General features: G+C 40.4%; 1 protein-coding gene across 6 annotated transcripts in view; it reads left to right on the top strand.

Moving 5' to 3' along the window:
* The window catches only part of Lin7a (lin-7 cell polarity scaffold A), a 129994-nt gene extending 116110 nt beyond the window's left edge, over positions 1–13884 (top strand). For all 6 annotated transcript variants that reach the window (XM_075954239.1, XM_075954238.1, XM_075954241.1 and 3 more), the window contains 2 exons: positions 3912–4130; positions 13561–13884. In XM_075954239.1, the coding sequence (XP_075810354.1) occupies positions 3912–4130 (219 nt within the window). In that variant the 3' untranslated portion in view covers positions 13561–13884. The remainder of the gene's footprint in view (positions 1–3911; positions 4131–13560) is intronic.
* The last annotated feature ends 2529 nt before the right edge of the window (positions 13885–16413 follow it).

The raw sequence follows: 16413 nt of genomic DNA, 5'->3' as shown, positions 1-16413 counted from the left end.
CTCCCCCTCCCCTAATCAAGTCCCCCTCCCTCGTCAGCCCAAAGAGTGATCAGGGTTCCCTGCCCTGTGGGAAGTCCAAGGACCACCCACCTCCATCCAGGAGAGAGAGCATGGGTAAAATATATTTTAAATAATAAGAAACAAGGGATATATCCAGCAAGAGTAAGAAATAGATAAAATCCAAAGGGGGAAGGATGCTAAACCTTCAGGGCCGAAGACATCCCTAGTCCCAGTGCACATTAAGGTATATTCCCTAACTGAGCAAGTGTTCTGGTCTCTTTTAACTCACAAAACTAGACTTCTATAGGATTGTGATCCATTTCTTTGTTCTAACTCAAAAAAAGAAAAGAAAAAGAGAGGAGGCTTGTCAATCTATCTGCTCACATTTGAACAGTTTACTGAGGAACTAAAAGCATTCTGGGGATAAAGACATGGTAAGTCAAGACAAGCATATGTCTGTCAAAGTGCAACAGACAGAGACAGAGGAACAGTGTGGTGCCCTGAGTGATCCTGAAGACAAACGTGAAGACTTTTGATGAAAACAGAAAGCATCAGAGTATTTGAAATGAACTGCAAACAGGCTTATATTGCTTAACCTCTGGAGCCGCTTTCATTTCCATCCTACGACTGAACTGTCAAACTTTCAGCCTTGTAAGTGTTTCCATGTAGCAGAAATAAAGAAGAGAGTGCAGGCCTTGGCTCCTAGGGCAGCTTTGTGCTCTGTTGTAGAAGGGGATGAAAGGACTTACTGACGCTGGTAAGCCCCTGAAGGAGAATCGTGGTCACAATCTAGGTCAGGTTTCTAGATCTGAAGAGCATTGGAATTGCTCTTTGTGAGTTCTCCCGAGAAATGGTAGAGCCACGGGTTGGAGATGGTGGCAATAGTTCCCAAGATCCGAGTATGAAATTTGGGATTCAGCTTTCTCTCTGCCACCTCCCCTTTCATGAGTGTCTGGTAGCCCCTGCATTAGTGCCTAGCCCGTCTGGTGACCCTCTGAATGAGCACATAACATTATGCTTAAAGATGAATAATGAGACTCTCCCCCAGAATCTTCTACCCTCCTAAATGAAAGCAAATCGCACAAAAACGCAAAAGCAAGTTCTGGAAGTTGACCAGCTGCCCTCAGGTGTGGGTGTACCACTGGTGTTAAACAGGAAAATCTGGTGCCGTGGCACACACCTTTGACCCTACCCTTGGAAGGAGAGACAGGAGTGCCAAAGTTGACGTCACCCTCTACTGCAGATACAGCCTGTGGTACATAAGACCTCTGTAAAACCAAACAATAAAAAAAAAAGCCCATTTAAGTTTTAATGTGGAAAAATAAAGAAGGGTTTGGATAAACAAATCAAGCTTTTATTTGGAATCAACCGCCTACACCGTAATAAATCATCTTAGGACAAATTACGAAGTAATTACAAACAAACTGAAAAGAGGTTTCTGTTGTCAATATTTTCTCTTGTCTTTTATTTCCTTGAAAATTTTGTGGAATACAACCACTAAGATGAATGCTTAATAAAACTCTTATTGGCGACTATCAATGATTGAATGAATTGCCCAAAGAATGAATTACTCAACAATCATGTTTATTTTCTTAGGCTTTAGCCTAAGATAAAAATCCTCTCTACCTAAAGACTGCATAAAGCCTCTCTTTTTGTTTAATGCACACGTAGCGACACAGCTATATGAATTGTTTTCCAGCTCACTATGGCCACATCATGACCCCATCTTGTCTACTTGGCACTCAAACAAACAAGATGTGCCACCACCATCAGCAGTGACGACTGATCAAACTGCCAAATTCAAGCTTATTTTCCTTCATCCCACACCAACCTCCTGAAGGCAAGGGACTGAATTAAATATACTCTCTAAAATATTTGTAACTGTTAATCCCAAGTTATAATTGAAGTCTAATAGTTTCTTTAGACATAATTGGGATCTAATAGTTTCTTTCCATTTCGTAGGCCATATAAATGTGTCTCAAGTTCTTCTTATGCTTGTGGTGTGAAAAGAAATCTCAACCTGCCAATGGTCACCTTGTCTCTACCACTCTTAGATGTTCTGATAATATTTAAGACTCTTAGGCTCTATCTATACTTGTTGTCATTTTCCCCCTCTTTACTTAGTTCAAATGAGACAAAAAAAATTGCACTTAAATTTTGGAAAAGTGAGGGTTACCTATTGTCTGGCTGTCTGGCTGTCTGGCTGTCTGGCTGTCTGGCTGGCTGGTTGTAGGAAGTAGCAGGCAGTGTCCTTTATACCATCACGAATCTAACTGCAACTTTCTTCTCTTTTACATCTTTTCCCCACCCTAGAGAATCTCACCAGGGTTATCTCTAGCAGCTCTTGGTTCACTTGAAATAATCCGTTTTCCCAATTGTTGTCCAGGCTGTAATGTTCAAAATCTCCAACCCTAATCACTTGTGTTTTATTTTTGTGATGTCATACTTGCAGGTATATATCTAATGCAATGCTTAGTATAAATATTCATTATAATAATAGACTGCTTTCTTCAGTTAGTAACAAGAGCACCATTCAGAAAAACTGTGCTAGAGTTCACTAAACTGATCAAAGACCCTTTCCCCACATCCTTGTTTACATACTATATGCAAAATTACTGTTTTAAATTTTACAATAAAATATGTGATGTTGATCCCTACTTCTTTGGTTAATAAAAAGATGGATCACTTCCCTTCCTGTGGGCCTATGCGACATTTGTATTTTATTATTTAAGCACATGTATATCTGATCCACTCTGCTTATGGACTTGTAAGAGAACCCCCTGTGAAAAACTCGATAAATTCACTGTTGTATTGCCAGCGTTCTCCTGCTTTATTGCTTTTCTTGAGCAGGGTTTGAAATGCAGAAACTTAAACTGTTGGCATCTGATTTTGAGATTCCAGTCCTCGCTCTCTTTCATTGCAAGATGAGAAAGAACCCCCCCAGGCTAGTTTAAGCTTTTGAAATTCAAAGCATTAAGTTTCTTAATAAAGACATTACATTTAGAGTACAAGAATGGAATATCAATTAAATTTTATTATTTATTTGTTTTGGCATCATTATCTAATAATCTTTGCCTTGTGTCTAAATTCCAGTACTTCAATCACTGTAGATGGCCAATGGGGATTATTATCTGGTAGAGAAAGCTTACCTTTATTGCAATTTTTAACTTATTGTTCTTCAAAAAAGAAATTTTTGATTCATTTACCCTTCCAGGTGAAATTCTGAAATTCTTTTTGAATATCTGGCTTATTATTAGGTCTTCACTGACTTTCGCCCTCCCGACTCAAACCATCCAGTTCACCCTGCATCTTAATAGAGTCTAACCAACCTGAAGTTCAGGTACAGGCACAGATGATAATGGTGATGCTGTTGTCTTGGTTACCATGTACTCTGGAAGTTGCAGACTTCAGATGTTTTGTCAGTGGTTTTATAGGATTTTGTTGTAGGAGAGAACTTTTGTTTTCATTATTATTGTTGTTATTATTATTATGTTTTGTTTGAAAAGTGATATCCTGGACCCTAGGTTGATCTTGAACTCACTATATAGCCAAGGGTGACTTGAGCTTCTGATGTTTCTGCTTTGCAATTAGTATGCCCCCCAAATTATGATTGGATGTGATACTGACAGATTACATAGCATTATACATCCTACAAACGGAGATTCAATGCCAGGTCCTTGGTTTTGATTTTTGAACTAAGGTTTTCACATTGTAAACCAGGCTGACCTGAAACTTACAATGCAGTCCAGACCCATAGTTTGAGCTCGCCCAAACGCTCCTATCTCAGCCTTGTGAGTAATGGAGTTTACAGAGAAGACCTATGCCTGCCTCCGAGTTTGGCTTTTTACTAGGATAGTTATTTCAGATTTGTCCCCAGAGGGAATAAATGAGTTCTCCCCTTGTCTTTTTAGAGTGTGGAAGGGGAGCACCACGAGAAAGCTGTGGAGCTACTCAAGGCTGCGAAGGACAGTGTGAAGCTGGTGGTCAGATACACCCCAAAAGTCCTGGAGGAGATGGAGGCTCGTTTTGAAAAGCTGCGGACAGCCCGGCGCCGGCAGCAGCAACAATTGCTCATTCAGCAGCAGCAACAGCAGCAGCAGCAGCAACCACAACAAAACCACATGTCATAGGTGAGACCCTCACTCCTCCCTGCATGCGAGCGCCTCACTGTCTAAAGGTAGTTCCTGGGGCAGCTGAAATAAAACTGTCAGGCATAAGAGACACTCCAAAGAGATTAATCAAATGAAAGGCAATGGTGTCCAAAAATATAAACAAGTTATCCCATTTCCATGTGTGTTTCAGCTACAGTCTCTGCATATGTGAGGTATTTGGGGAAATAATGTCCTGCGACAGGGGTAAATACTGACTCCAGGATGCATTTTTATAAACCCAGGCAATGCATCCTTTTTGCCAAAGTAGGAATGGGAGTTGATTATAGTGCCCACTCATGCCCTTGACTGGTAGTTTTCACCCAGTACAGTGCTATTCCTGGCTACATATACTTTAGATGAGAGAGATACAGAGTATTGGAAACGTGTTCCACCTGAAGAATGAAGTAGCAAAATGACAGCTAACACAATTGACATCCCAAAGGTTTTGAAATACATCTGACTCTTACCTTCTCCCAAATTTCACTTCACAACAAGAAAGGATAAATTAAGTTTCACATATATCTTCAAGAAAAAAATGTGTTAATAGTAAAATTTGTCACTTTTGAAGTGTTTATTATGTGTTAGGGATACCTTTATTGCATACCCCTAAGCCTCTGAAGAACCAACCATTCCAGGAAATTAACATTAAAGCCAAGTCCTGGTCAGTGTTCTGTTGCTGTGAAGACACTACCATGAACACAGCAACCCTCATAAAGGAAAACATTTCACTGGAACTGGTTTACAGTTTCAGAGGTTGAGTCATTATTATCATGGGGGCACTAGGCAGACATGGAGCTGGAGAAGGAGCTGAAAGTTCTACATCTGGATCCACAGACAGCAAGCAAAGACTGCCACACTAGGTCTAGCTTGAGCATATAAGTCCTCAAAGTCCACCCCCATGGTGACGTACTTCCTCTAACAAGGCCATACCTACTCCAAGGCCACAGTTCCTCACAGTGCCACTTCCTGTGAGCCAAACATTTAACAACATGAGTCCATGGGGACCATTCCTATTCAAACCACCACAAACAACATCTTTGAGATGAGCAGTCTAAAGCTGTGATCAGCCATTATTAAAAAGTAGCTTGAAATTGTGGTTCTTCTTCCTCAAGTGTAGGATGCTCTAAAGTTATTTTTTTCCAAGCTATTCACTGAAAAAGAGCAAATTTATCATTAGGTATTTTGTACTATGTTGTCTTTAAATGTGTCCTGATAAGGATGTTCAAATGTTCACAGAAAAGTGACAATACATAATGATGATTTTCCATTTTGACATATTGGTTTATTGTTTGCTTAAAAGAAATGCTGAATAAGACATGAGACGTGTCTTTTTTTTTTTTATAAAGTAACATTTGTGACAAAGGAAAGCTACATGGTGAGTTTTTTTTTTCTCTCTCTGAATATATTCAGGGACTGCAGAGAGGGCTGAGTAATAAGAGCACTTTCCAGCTTTGCAGAGAAGCTGGATTTGGTTCCCAACACCTACATCACGGAGCTCACAACCACCTGTAATTCCAGCTCCATGTTTTCTGATGCTTTTCTCTGGCTCCTGAGAGTACATCACAATCATAATATACATATAGACAATTAGACATGCAAGAGATAAATTAACTAAATAATGAGATAATACACATATACATACATTTTTTAAATTATATTTCTTCCCCCAAAGTATTTCTTTTTTTTTAATTTATTTATTTATTAAGGATTTCTGCCTCCTCCCCGCAACCGCCTCCCATTTCCCTCCCCCTCCCCCGATCAAGTCACCCTCCCTCATCTGCTCGAAGAGCAATCAGGGTTCCCTGACCTGTGGGAAGCCCAAGGACCGCCCACCTCTATCCAGGTCTCCTAAGGTGAGCATCCAAACTGCCTAGGCTCCCCCAAAGCCAGTACGTGCAGTAGGATCAAAAACCCACTGCGATTGTCCTTGAGTTCTCAGTATTCCTCATTGTCCTCTATGTTCAGCTAGTCCGGATTTATCCCATGCTTTTTCAGACCCAGGCCAGCTGGCCTTGGTGAGTTCCCGATAGAACATCCCCATTGTCTCAGTGTGTGGGTGCACCCCTCGTGGTCCTGAGTTCCTTGCTCGTGCTGGTCTCCTTCTGCTCCTGATTTGGACCTTGAGATTTCTGTCCCGTGCTCCTCTGTCTCTGTCTCCTTTCATCGCCTGATGAAGGTTAATATTCATGAGGATGCCTATGTGTTTGTCTTTGGGTTCACCTTCTTACTTAGCTTCTCTAGGAACATGCATTATAAGCCCAATGTCCTTTATTTATGGCTAGAAACCAAATATGAGTGAGTACATCCCATGTTCCTCTTTTTGGGTCTGGCTTACCTCACTCAGGATAGTGTTTTCTAAGACACCAGAAAATGGAAGGACCTCCCTTGCTCTTGGATTGGGAGGATCAATATAGTAAAAATGGCAATTCTACCAAAAGCAATCTATAGATTCAATGCAATCCCCATCAAAATCCCATCAAAATTCTTCACAGATCTGGAGAAGACAATAATCAACTTTATATGGAGGAACAAAAAACCCAGGATAGCCAGAACAATCTTATACAATAAAGGATTGTCTGGAGGCATTACCATCCCTGACTTCAAACTCTATTATAGAGCTACAGTATTGAAAACAGCCTGGTATTGGCATAAAAACAGAGAAGTCGACCAATGGAATCGAATAGAAGACCCTGACTTTAACCCACAAACCTTTGAGCACCTGATTTTCGATAAAGGAGCTAAAAGTATACAATGGAAAAAAGACAGCATTTTCAACAAATTGTGCTGGCAAAACTGGATGTCAATCTGTAAAAGAATGAAAATAGATCCATATCTATCACCATGCACAAAACTCAAGTCCAAATGGATTAAAGACCCCAAAGTATTTCGATTCAATACCACATGCCTTTTAGCACAACCGTGGCCAGGCACTGTCCAGGGAGCAAAACACTTTATCTTCATGGGGCTGCGTTCTGCTTAGAGGGCATAATTAATAACTAAGCAAGAAAATAAGTCTACATCCTTTTGGGAGCAGTACTTTGAAAAGTTAAATGGAGACTGTTTGAATGGACTCTAGCTAGGTGGTCAGTTAAGACGCAAAGTTCTCAAAGGAAAAAGCATCTGAGATGAAACTGAATGCCACGGAGCAGCCCCCAAGGACATAATAAGGGAAGAAATGGCCAGTGTGAGAGTGTATGAGTTGTTTGTATTTGAAGAAGAGAAAGAAGACCTTAAGAGGTGGGAACAATGAATGATAATGACAGTGGTGGGCTGTGAGGTCAAAAAGACATGTAGGGACTGGGTACAGAAAGCCTCCACACCCTATTAAAGAAATTAGATTTTATTGCAATGGGACATGATGGTTTTTAAGCAAAAAGGTGGCATGATTTGATTTATGTTCTATAAAGATAATTCAGCTTCTGTGACAATAGAGAATTACAGGGTTATGATGGAAAGAGACAAGTTGGATATATATATATATATATATATATATATATATATATATATATATGAATGAAAGATACAGTGATCCGGGCAAGAGATGGAATGGCATAGACTGTGTGGTTGGGATAAATACAATGAATAGACTAGACATTTTGCCTAAAGATTTATCCTCAGTTACTAATTCAGTAGTCTCAGAATATTATCAAAAAGTCCTTTTGGTAGTAGAGGAAATCCATGATTCTCTAATCAATCGCTAGCATGCGTTATGCTAATGCTATTGTTTCTTCTATTCCTGGTATTACAGGCTCATAGCTATTCTTCTGGGTGATTTATGATGTTTGCCCTGAGTAAAATTGCCCAGGGATATTTTGAAAGTAGTATGTGTCAGTCAGACTTCTGAGAGCTTACTGTGAAAGCTGCCCATGTTTTGCTACTTCAGTTATCTTTGGATATATATATGGACTATATATGACATATATAGTCATTTGTCTTTCTAGTCCCTGTTCCCTCCTTATTAAGTCACTTCAAGATTTCCTACAGCTCATTAGAAATCCACTTACATATTTTACCAGTAAACAAAAGCACCAGGTGTCTTTTGTTGTTGACGCAGAATGTGGGAAAGTTCTGTTTGCTTGAATATGATCTTTGTATCTATGCCCATAAAGAGAGCTCATGCAGTACACAGTGACAGCCCCTTGACATTAAATGTGACCATTTTAAAAACAATCAAAGCACACCCAGTTCATGTCACTAGTGGATTTTACGCTGAATACAGTAAAAAAGACCCACGTGAGCTCTTGTTTTAATTACCTTGATCTTTAAGGAGTCAGAAAAGATTTACAACACTTACTAATTTATACTACAGTTATTCTTAAGGATTTTCAAGCTTATTAAATCTGTTTAACTGGAAGCAGATCTTTGAGATTTTTTGTTGCCATTAAAGTCAAGACCAGATAATCAAATCAGAATAGCTGTCAGATACAGTCTCACTGCTTATCCGATGAAATATAACTTCATATTCTCCGAATCAGAGGCAATGTATGTTATCTGAGAACTTTAAATTATGAAGTCACTGTGAATGGGAAACGGATAAGAAAGAAAAGCAGATGGAATGTAAGTCGGACAGGGTTTATCTTCCATACCCACTTGAATTTTAAATCCTGCCAAATTAAAATTGTCTTTTATCCTCATTAGATTAGATCCCATTTCCAAAAATGTAAATATATGAATATTCCAAAGTTACATGAAAGAAATCTAAAATACAATATGATTATAGGGTTTGTCATGTGATGGCACTTCTTTCAGAGTGTACGGTGTTTATTCATCTTATACAGATTTTTAGTTTGAAAACACGATTTCATATATACATTTGGATTTTCACTCAGATTTTCAAAGAATAATAAAACAAGAGGAACACTAACACTTTTTCATATATTAACTGTAATGGTTTAGATAAAATGGCGCAGTTCCCCAAGGGGCAGCAGTGGTGAGCCATGATGGGTAGCCAGGTCCCACAACCTGTGGCCTCTGTGGGTTCCAGGTGGGTGGGAGGCAGTGTGTGAGAGACAGGGCTGCCAGTCCCACTGGGAGCTGTGGTAGATGAGAGACATAGACAAATAGGCATGCCATGCAGAAAGAGGTTTGGGTATAGTCTATTCGGTGGGTTATGGGAGGAAAGGGAAGGGAGCGAAGGAGGGAAGAAAGGAAGGGAGGGAGGGAAGGAAAAAGAGAATGAGAGAGAGAGAGAACAGAGAGAGAGAGAAACAGAGGGGGGAAGGGAGGACGGCTGCCACCTCTTCCAAAGAGAGACAGGACAGAGTGCAGGAAGTGCCTCAGAGGAAGGGGGTGTGGGCAGGGTTTGTCTCTAAAGTGCCCTCTCCCACTTCCCCCCTTCCACCGAGGCAAGCAGATTTTTGTTCTTCTTTAAGCCTATATTCTCTCTGCCCTGTCTCTCTTCAGAAGAGATGACTGAGGTCTCTTCTCCTTTCTGTCCCCCCCACCTCTCTCTCTCTCTCTCTCTCTCTCTCTCTCTCTCTCTCTCTCTCTCTCTCCTTCTTCCCTTTTACTGAACAAACTATAACCAAACTCACTCTGCATGGTGTGCCTATCCATCTCTGTCTCATACCCGCCAGGGATCCTCATGGGACTCAGCTCCCCCTAGTGGCTGGCCCGCTGCCACCCCTGGAGGAAAGGCACCATTTTATTTAAACCATTGCATTACTAGTCCAAGAAAAGTCCCAAGACCAACGCCTGTTCCTGCACTCCATTGTTGGGCAAGGATAGGACAAAGAATTCATCAACTATGAAACCGTGACAAACCCCCACATATGAACATAGGAGTTGGCATTTGCCATCTGCCTCACTGACCCTACCATCTGCTCTTTACACCTGTTCCTTTTACTTCATCATTTCCGAAATCTTTCTCTACCTCCTGTTAATACCAAGGAGTTGTTGCCAAAACCACCGACCCAGCCACTGGGAACAGTAGATCCCATAGGGTGACCCAATAAAAGCAAATATGAGGAATCCAGAGTCCATCAAGTAGAAATCTGGAGCAGAAGTAACAAGAACGCTAATGTTTATGAAACAATACAAGCAAGAACTCTTTCTGAGGAGAGACACGAGGCAATACAGAGTAAAGGTTTGACAGTGTCAACACCAGGCAGCAGGCCCAGGCCACACCACACTGGGAGACAGCATCAGTACCAGTCAGCAGGCCGTGGTGACAACAGTGGTGTCCAGGACTATCCAGAACAGGAGCCTCAGCCCCAGTTCTGCCTGCACCTAGAGGAGCGACCACTGGAACTGAGACACCGCCTGCACCTGGAGGAGTGACGGCGGGAGCTGCGAACATCTGAGTTTTGGGCCTATATACACATGGAGAAGCCATCACCGAAACGCACAACCTTGCCTGTAACTGAAAGGAGCATTGAAGGGAGTCAAAGACTCCAGCTTAACCAATTGGAGGAAGAGGAACTCCAGAAGAACAGGCTCCACCTGAACCAAGTGGAGGAAAAGACATGTAGACAGTATGGTAAGAATATACTCAACAACACAATTAGAAGTAGAGCACCATCAGAAATCAATAGTTCTAGAGCAACAAGACCTGAACATCTGAACATCCCAACATAGATGAAGCAGAAGAAAATGTCGTTAAAAATAAATTTACCAGGCAATTGAAGCTCTTAAAGAGGAAATGAAAAAATTCCTTTAAAGAAATGGAAGAAAGGACAAATGAAAAATTGGAAGAGATCAACAAATCCCTTAAAGAAAACCAAAAAGAAAAGCAATCAAACAGATGAAGGACTTAAACAGGTTCATGACTTAAAAACTGAAATAGAGGCTATAAGGAGAACACAAACTGAGGAAACTCTGGAAATGGAAAATCTGGAGAAATGATCAGAAACTACAGTTGCAAACATAAACAACAGAATGCAGGAAATGGAAAAGAGAATCTCAGGCATTGAAGAGTCAATAGAGGAAATAGATTCATTGTTCAAAGAAAATGTTAAATCCAACAAATTTTTAACACAAAATATCTGAATAAAATGCTGTCTTATGAAGATTAAATAAGAAAGGAGAACTATGTAAGTCAATACAACACATCAATTAGGGACCATTTTGTACATTTCATTCATGATAAACTGTTGCTACTGATACTGAAGTGGTTAAAATGCTGATGGAATTTACACTTTATACAATGCAGGAAGGCAATTTGCTTCTGCCCAGTGGCCTCTTACACGTCTGTGTGTATTCTGTAGCCCCTGTGCTTGCTGGCACATCACTAGAAGACTTTCAGCCAGTGGGTCAGTGAAGAGTAGGCAAAACAATTTGTTGGAAATCTATTTTGTGCATTTGGGGGCATTGACTGAAGCAAAAATAGCAGCATCCTTAAAAACAGAGACTAGGAGAAATGATTCTGTACTAGCTGAAGTGCGATAGTTCTGAGGGAGGGGTTCAGGGGGAGCAGCACCCCCAAATCTGGACAGACAAATGACACTGCCTGTTCTACGTGGTGTCAGACTGACCTTGGGGGAGGGGTGGCACTTAATTTCTGCCTCTGACAAGGGATATTGGTGTTTCCCACTGGTCAGCCAAAGGCTTTGAAGGCTTCCATCTCAGGAAAGGCATTGCTAAATGCTGTGGTGTTAGTTATAGACACACTATGAATGCTACTTGGATTTTTTTTTTTGCCTTCATGGAGAGAATTAGGATCATCTAGAACTAATAGGAACAAATGTTAAGTATTTGAAATGTTTCCAAACTCAATTCTTTATTTCATTTTGGGAAATGTTACAGCTTTTCCTGTCATGTCCATCAATGACTTCCTTAATATCAGGGTTTTCTTGTTGTTGTGTTTTGTTTTGTTTTGTTTTTTTCACGTGTGGAAGACCGTGAATGAATGATGGTGCCCCACATAATCCAAGCCATTCTCACTGTGGTGGTTTCAACGAGAATGCCTCCCTGTCTTAGTTACCGTTATTATTGCTGGGATGAAACTTCACGACTAAAATTCACCTGGGGGAGAAAAGGGTTTATTTGGCTCACATATCCTGAATCACAGTCCACTGAGGGAAGCCAAGTCAGGAACTCAAACTGGGCAGAAACCTGGAGGCAGGAGCTGATGCAGAGGCCGTGGAGGAGTGCTGCTTACTGGCTGGCTTTTCACAGCTTGTTCAGCCTGTTTTCTTACAACACCTAGGACCCTACCAGGCTTTTTCTTTTGGACCACCAACCAACTCCTAAATCATGACACAGAGACTTCTTCTTAGTTATGAATGCTCAACCTCGCTTAGGCGGTTCCTTTTCTTAGCTCTTTTGACTTAAATTAATCTGTTTCTCTTTATCTACATTTTGCCTCTGGGCTTTTACTTTTCTTTCCTTCTGTATGTCTTACTTCCCTGTTTCCTGCAGTATCTGACTGGCTGGCAGACAGCTGTGTGTGTGGTTTCTTACCCCAGGCAGGTCCCTCACTTTCTTGCTCATTCTCCTCTCTCTCTCTCTCTCTCTCTCTCTCTCTCTCTCTCTCTCTCTCTCTCTCTCCTTCTTGTTCTTCTCCTGAACCTAGGTTCCTCCTCCTGTTCCTTCTCTCTGCCTGCCAGCCCCGCCTATCCTTTCTCTGCCTAGCTATTGACCATTTAGCTCTGTATTGGACCAATCAGGTGCCTTAAGCAGGCACACCTTTACATAATTAAACACATATCCTTACATCGTTAAACAAATGCAGCATAAGCAAATTTAACACATCTTTATGCAGTTAAAGTAATATTCCACAGCATAAACAAATGTAACATAGCTTTACAAGTTAATATATGTATATATACATATTCATATATTCCACAACTCAGTACCACTAGCCCAGGGGTGGTATCACTCACAATGGTCTGGGACCGCCCCATCAATCAGTAAAATGCTCTACAGCCTTGCCTACAGCCTGACTTTATGAAGGCATTTTCTCAGCTGAGATTCCCTGCTCTCAAACGCCTCCAGCCTATGTCAAATACATGATACTGTCCAGCACACCACCATCGTCTCCCATGTTTGAATGTTAGCTTCCCATTTTGTAGAACTGTTTTTGGAAAGATTAGCTAGTGTGGCCTTACTGGAGGAGGTGTACCATACAGGAGCTTTGAGATTTCAAAAGATTACTATGCCCAGCTTCTCCCCACCCTGCCACTCTGCTTCCTGATTATGTGACTCCTCCAGTGTTAATCCTGCCTCCTTGATGCAATACTGTCCCCAAACAAGCTCATGGTCTCACCCTCTAAAACCATAAGCAAACCCCCAGTTAAATGCTTTCTTTCATAAGGTGCCTTTGTCACGGTGTCTCTTCACAGCAATAGAACAGTGACTAAGATATCATGTAGTGAATATTCTTGATGTTTTTAGTGATTCATAGTTTAAAAAATGAATCCTAATCACTGATTTCTCTCTATTGTCTTCCTCTACCCAACTCCATTTTTAGGCCATGAAGAAAAGCTACCAGGTCAACCATCAGACAGTCAAGAATTTGGAACCGTGTTCAAGAATCCCAGCACATAGAAAAAGGGAAAGGCAACACCAATAATAACTGCACCTGTCACAAAGCTGTGAACACGTGCTGTCTCCATCCTTTCCCACGGCAGTTCAACATCTTCCTCCTCTGGGTACCAGCCCCCTGCTCATTGCTTTTTACCCACTCAGACCTTCCGTTCATGGCAGTGGAAACTCCCAGTGTGTTGAGGGAGGGACTTCTCCAGTCTGCAGACTGAAGCAGTGTAAGAATAAAGTCTGTGACTTTTGAACAAATCGCCAGGGCTAGGATTAAGTGATTCTTTAGTCTGAGGCTCTTCCGGAGGTTAGAGAACCCTTCATTAGGCTATAGTTCAAACTGCATCAGTTCAAGGTTGTGGCCACTTGAAAGTAACCTACACATTGTCCCTCACCCTCACCGCTTTCATAGTCTATATTGCTGAGCTGTCCGAATTGGAATTTGATTTAGTTAAACCCAACCTCTATTCTCCTCTTGAAAATGGCAAGTTCTTATCTTACATAATCTCTTTAGAACCTGGAACCAGTTGGCTTTCTTATTTTCTGTTTTTATCCATTTCTGAGTGTCTTAGCAGAGTAGGATATTTTAGCTGAACTTTTAATTTTTAGAAGCAGGGGTTGGAACTCAATACTGTGCTTTTTAAAAATTTAAGTATTGTTATATCTATTATTAATTTCAACGGAGTATAATGTATATTTATTCCACAAAATATTTAAGACCAGAGTACACTTGCTCTAACTTGGTTCTTTGTTTACCAAGGTTTACTACTCTGGTAAGAGATTATCTTCACTTTATGAACTCATCCTCAGTTGATATGGGTAACCAGCCCTCCATATTTTCTTGTTAAATTTTATTTATTTATTTTTATTGATAAACTTTGGAGAAGTCTAAACCCATCCTGCACACATTAGTGTGCTTTCATAGATATCTATTTGATATTTCAAATCTTGGAAATTTATAAAACTGAATTATAATAGGTACACATAGATATACATCCAAGGGGATATATCACAGAAAGTTTTGATTAATTTCCCTAAATGCAAACAGTATATTTTTGACAGTCTAGTATCAAAGGTATTGGCCCACTTACATTGAGGTATGTGAAACCCAGTGGTACCAGTATTGTGAATGACAGACACTGCTTCCTCCAAAGAGAAATCTATTCTAGTTTGCATATTCCCACTTGTAAATCCCCAATAAGGTTTTTCAACTTTCACAAAAATCTGTTAGGGCATCCTGAACACAAATACTTTTTCAGTTTAGGGTAAATATAGGCCCCTAATATGGTTTTCCATACTGTAATGAGAAGGAAACCTTAACTATCTGGGCACGTAAATACTTTAAGCACAAAAATACACACACACACACACACATACACGCACACAAAAGAATAACTGCCTAGTTAAAGCTAGTTGAACTGTTGAAATAGAGTCAGATATTTTACTATGTCCAATTTTACAAACAGAAAATGGTTCCCCACCAAGACACAACAAACCTGATATTTCAGATAGTCCTCCAACATAGAAAATTTCTGAAGCATGGCTTACAAGCCATCTTTTTGAAACTAAACAAAACCAATTAGATTTGCCCAGCATGTTTTATTTCACACTGTTGGGTGGCACTATTTTCAACAGAAATGTCTTACTGCTCTAGATAGTGCATCACCAACCAGGTGACAAAGAGTGAAAAAGCCAAGAGCTACACCAACTTATTTCAAGACAATTCTGTTGCGGTAACAGGTTCCCATCCTGAAAATCATTATTTTTTACAAGAGAGAAGTTGGGGAAGGCGTCAGCAAGAACCCAGAATGTTATATAAAACAGGTCAATAAAAGGGACAAGCATGAGAAAAAGAATGAAGTGGAGACAATATGAATATTATTCAGTTTGAAAGATAGTTCTCATTTTTATAAGAAAAAATAATAAACCTATATTTTAGTTATCATTTAACAAAGAAATATTAAAGCTATTCAGAAGATGCCACAACAGTCTCATAAAAGGAAGTCATCTTACCCTTACAGTGAGAAAATGGTCATTTCAATGAGTTTCAGTACATTGTATAAATTTGGAGCTTAAGATGAGTACGTTTTCACTTAGCTGTTAAGCGTTTAGTTAATCTCGAAGTCAACACATGGTTTCCCATCAATACGAGTATTGTCAGAAACAGCTATGAAATAAGCAGATGCTTTCCACTGTTGTTTTCTAGAAGTCTCTGTATTTTATGCTTCATTCGTACAGTGTGTCGTGCTGATAAATGTATACCAGGTTGTTTGTTGAGATGAAGCAATCCATCATATGTACAGAAGCCAAGGATAGGTTACATGTCTTAGTGGGGCTCACATACAAATGGCTGGTTTACTTCAGTGAAGTACAGCTTGTTGAAATGCAAGCATTTCCCTAAAATTGTGATTACGAGTGACATCCTCAAAGACTTACAGTGCCACCGATGGGTCTCTGAAGTTTCATTGAAGCAAGACAGAAAAGGAAGAACAAATCTTCCTCAATTTGGCCTGACATTCTCTATTCCTAGAAAATCACATATAGAGCCATTGCCGTGGCTGATGTCATCCGATCAAAGAAAAAGGCAGAATAGACTACTCTTCCATTCCGTTCAATACAAATATCAGAAATGTTATGTGAACAGTTAGGGAGAAACGGCTGTGACTTCTCAACAGGGATCTGAGGAAATGAATCTCAGTTCTTTCCCCGGGTCAAGGTGGTTAGGCAGTGCAACAAACCTCTTCTGGGCGTTTTCCCTGCTGCAATTTCTGAGGCAAGCCCAGAAGGT

Source organism: Microtus pennsylvanicus, chromosome 20 (genome assembly GCF_037038515.1).
Source record: "Microtus pennsylvanicus isolate mMicPen1 chromosome 20, mMicPen1.hap1, whole genome shotgun sequence".
Lineage (NCBI taxonomy): Eukaryota > Metazoa > Chordata > Mammalia > Rodentia > Cricetidae > Microtus > Microtus pennsylvanicus.
This window is presented reverse-complemented; position numbering and strand designations above follow the sequence as displayed.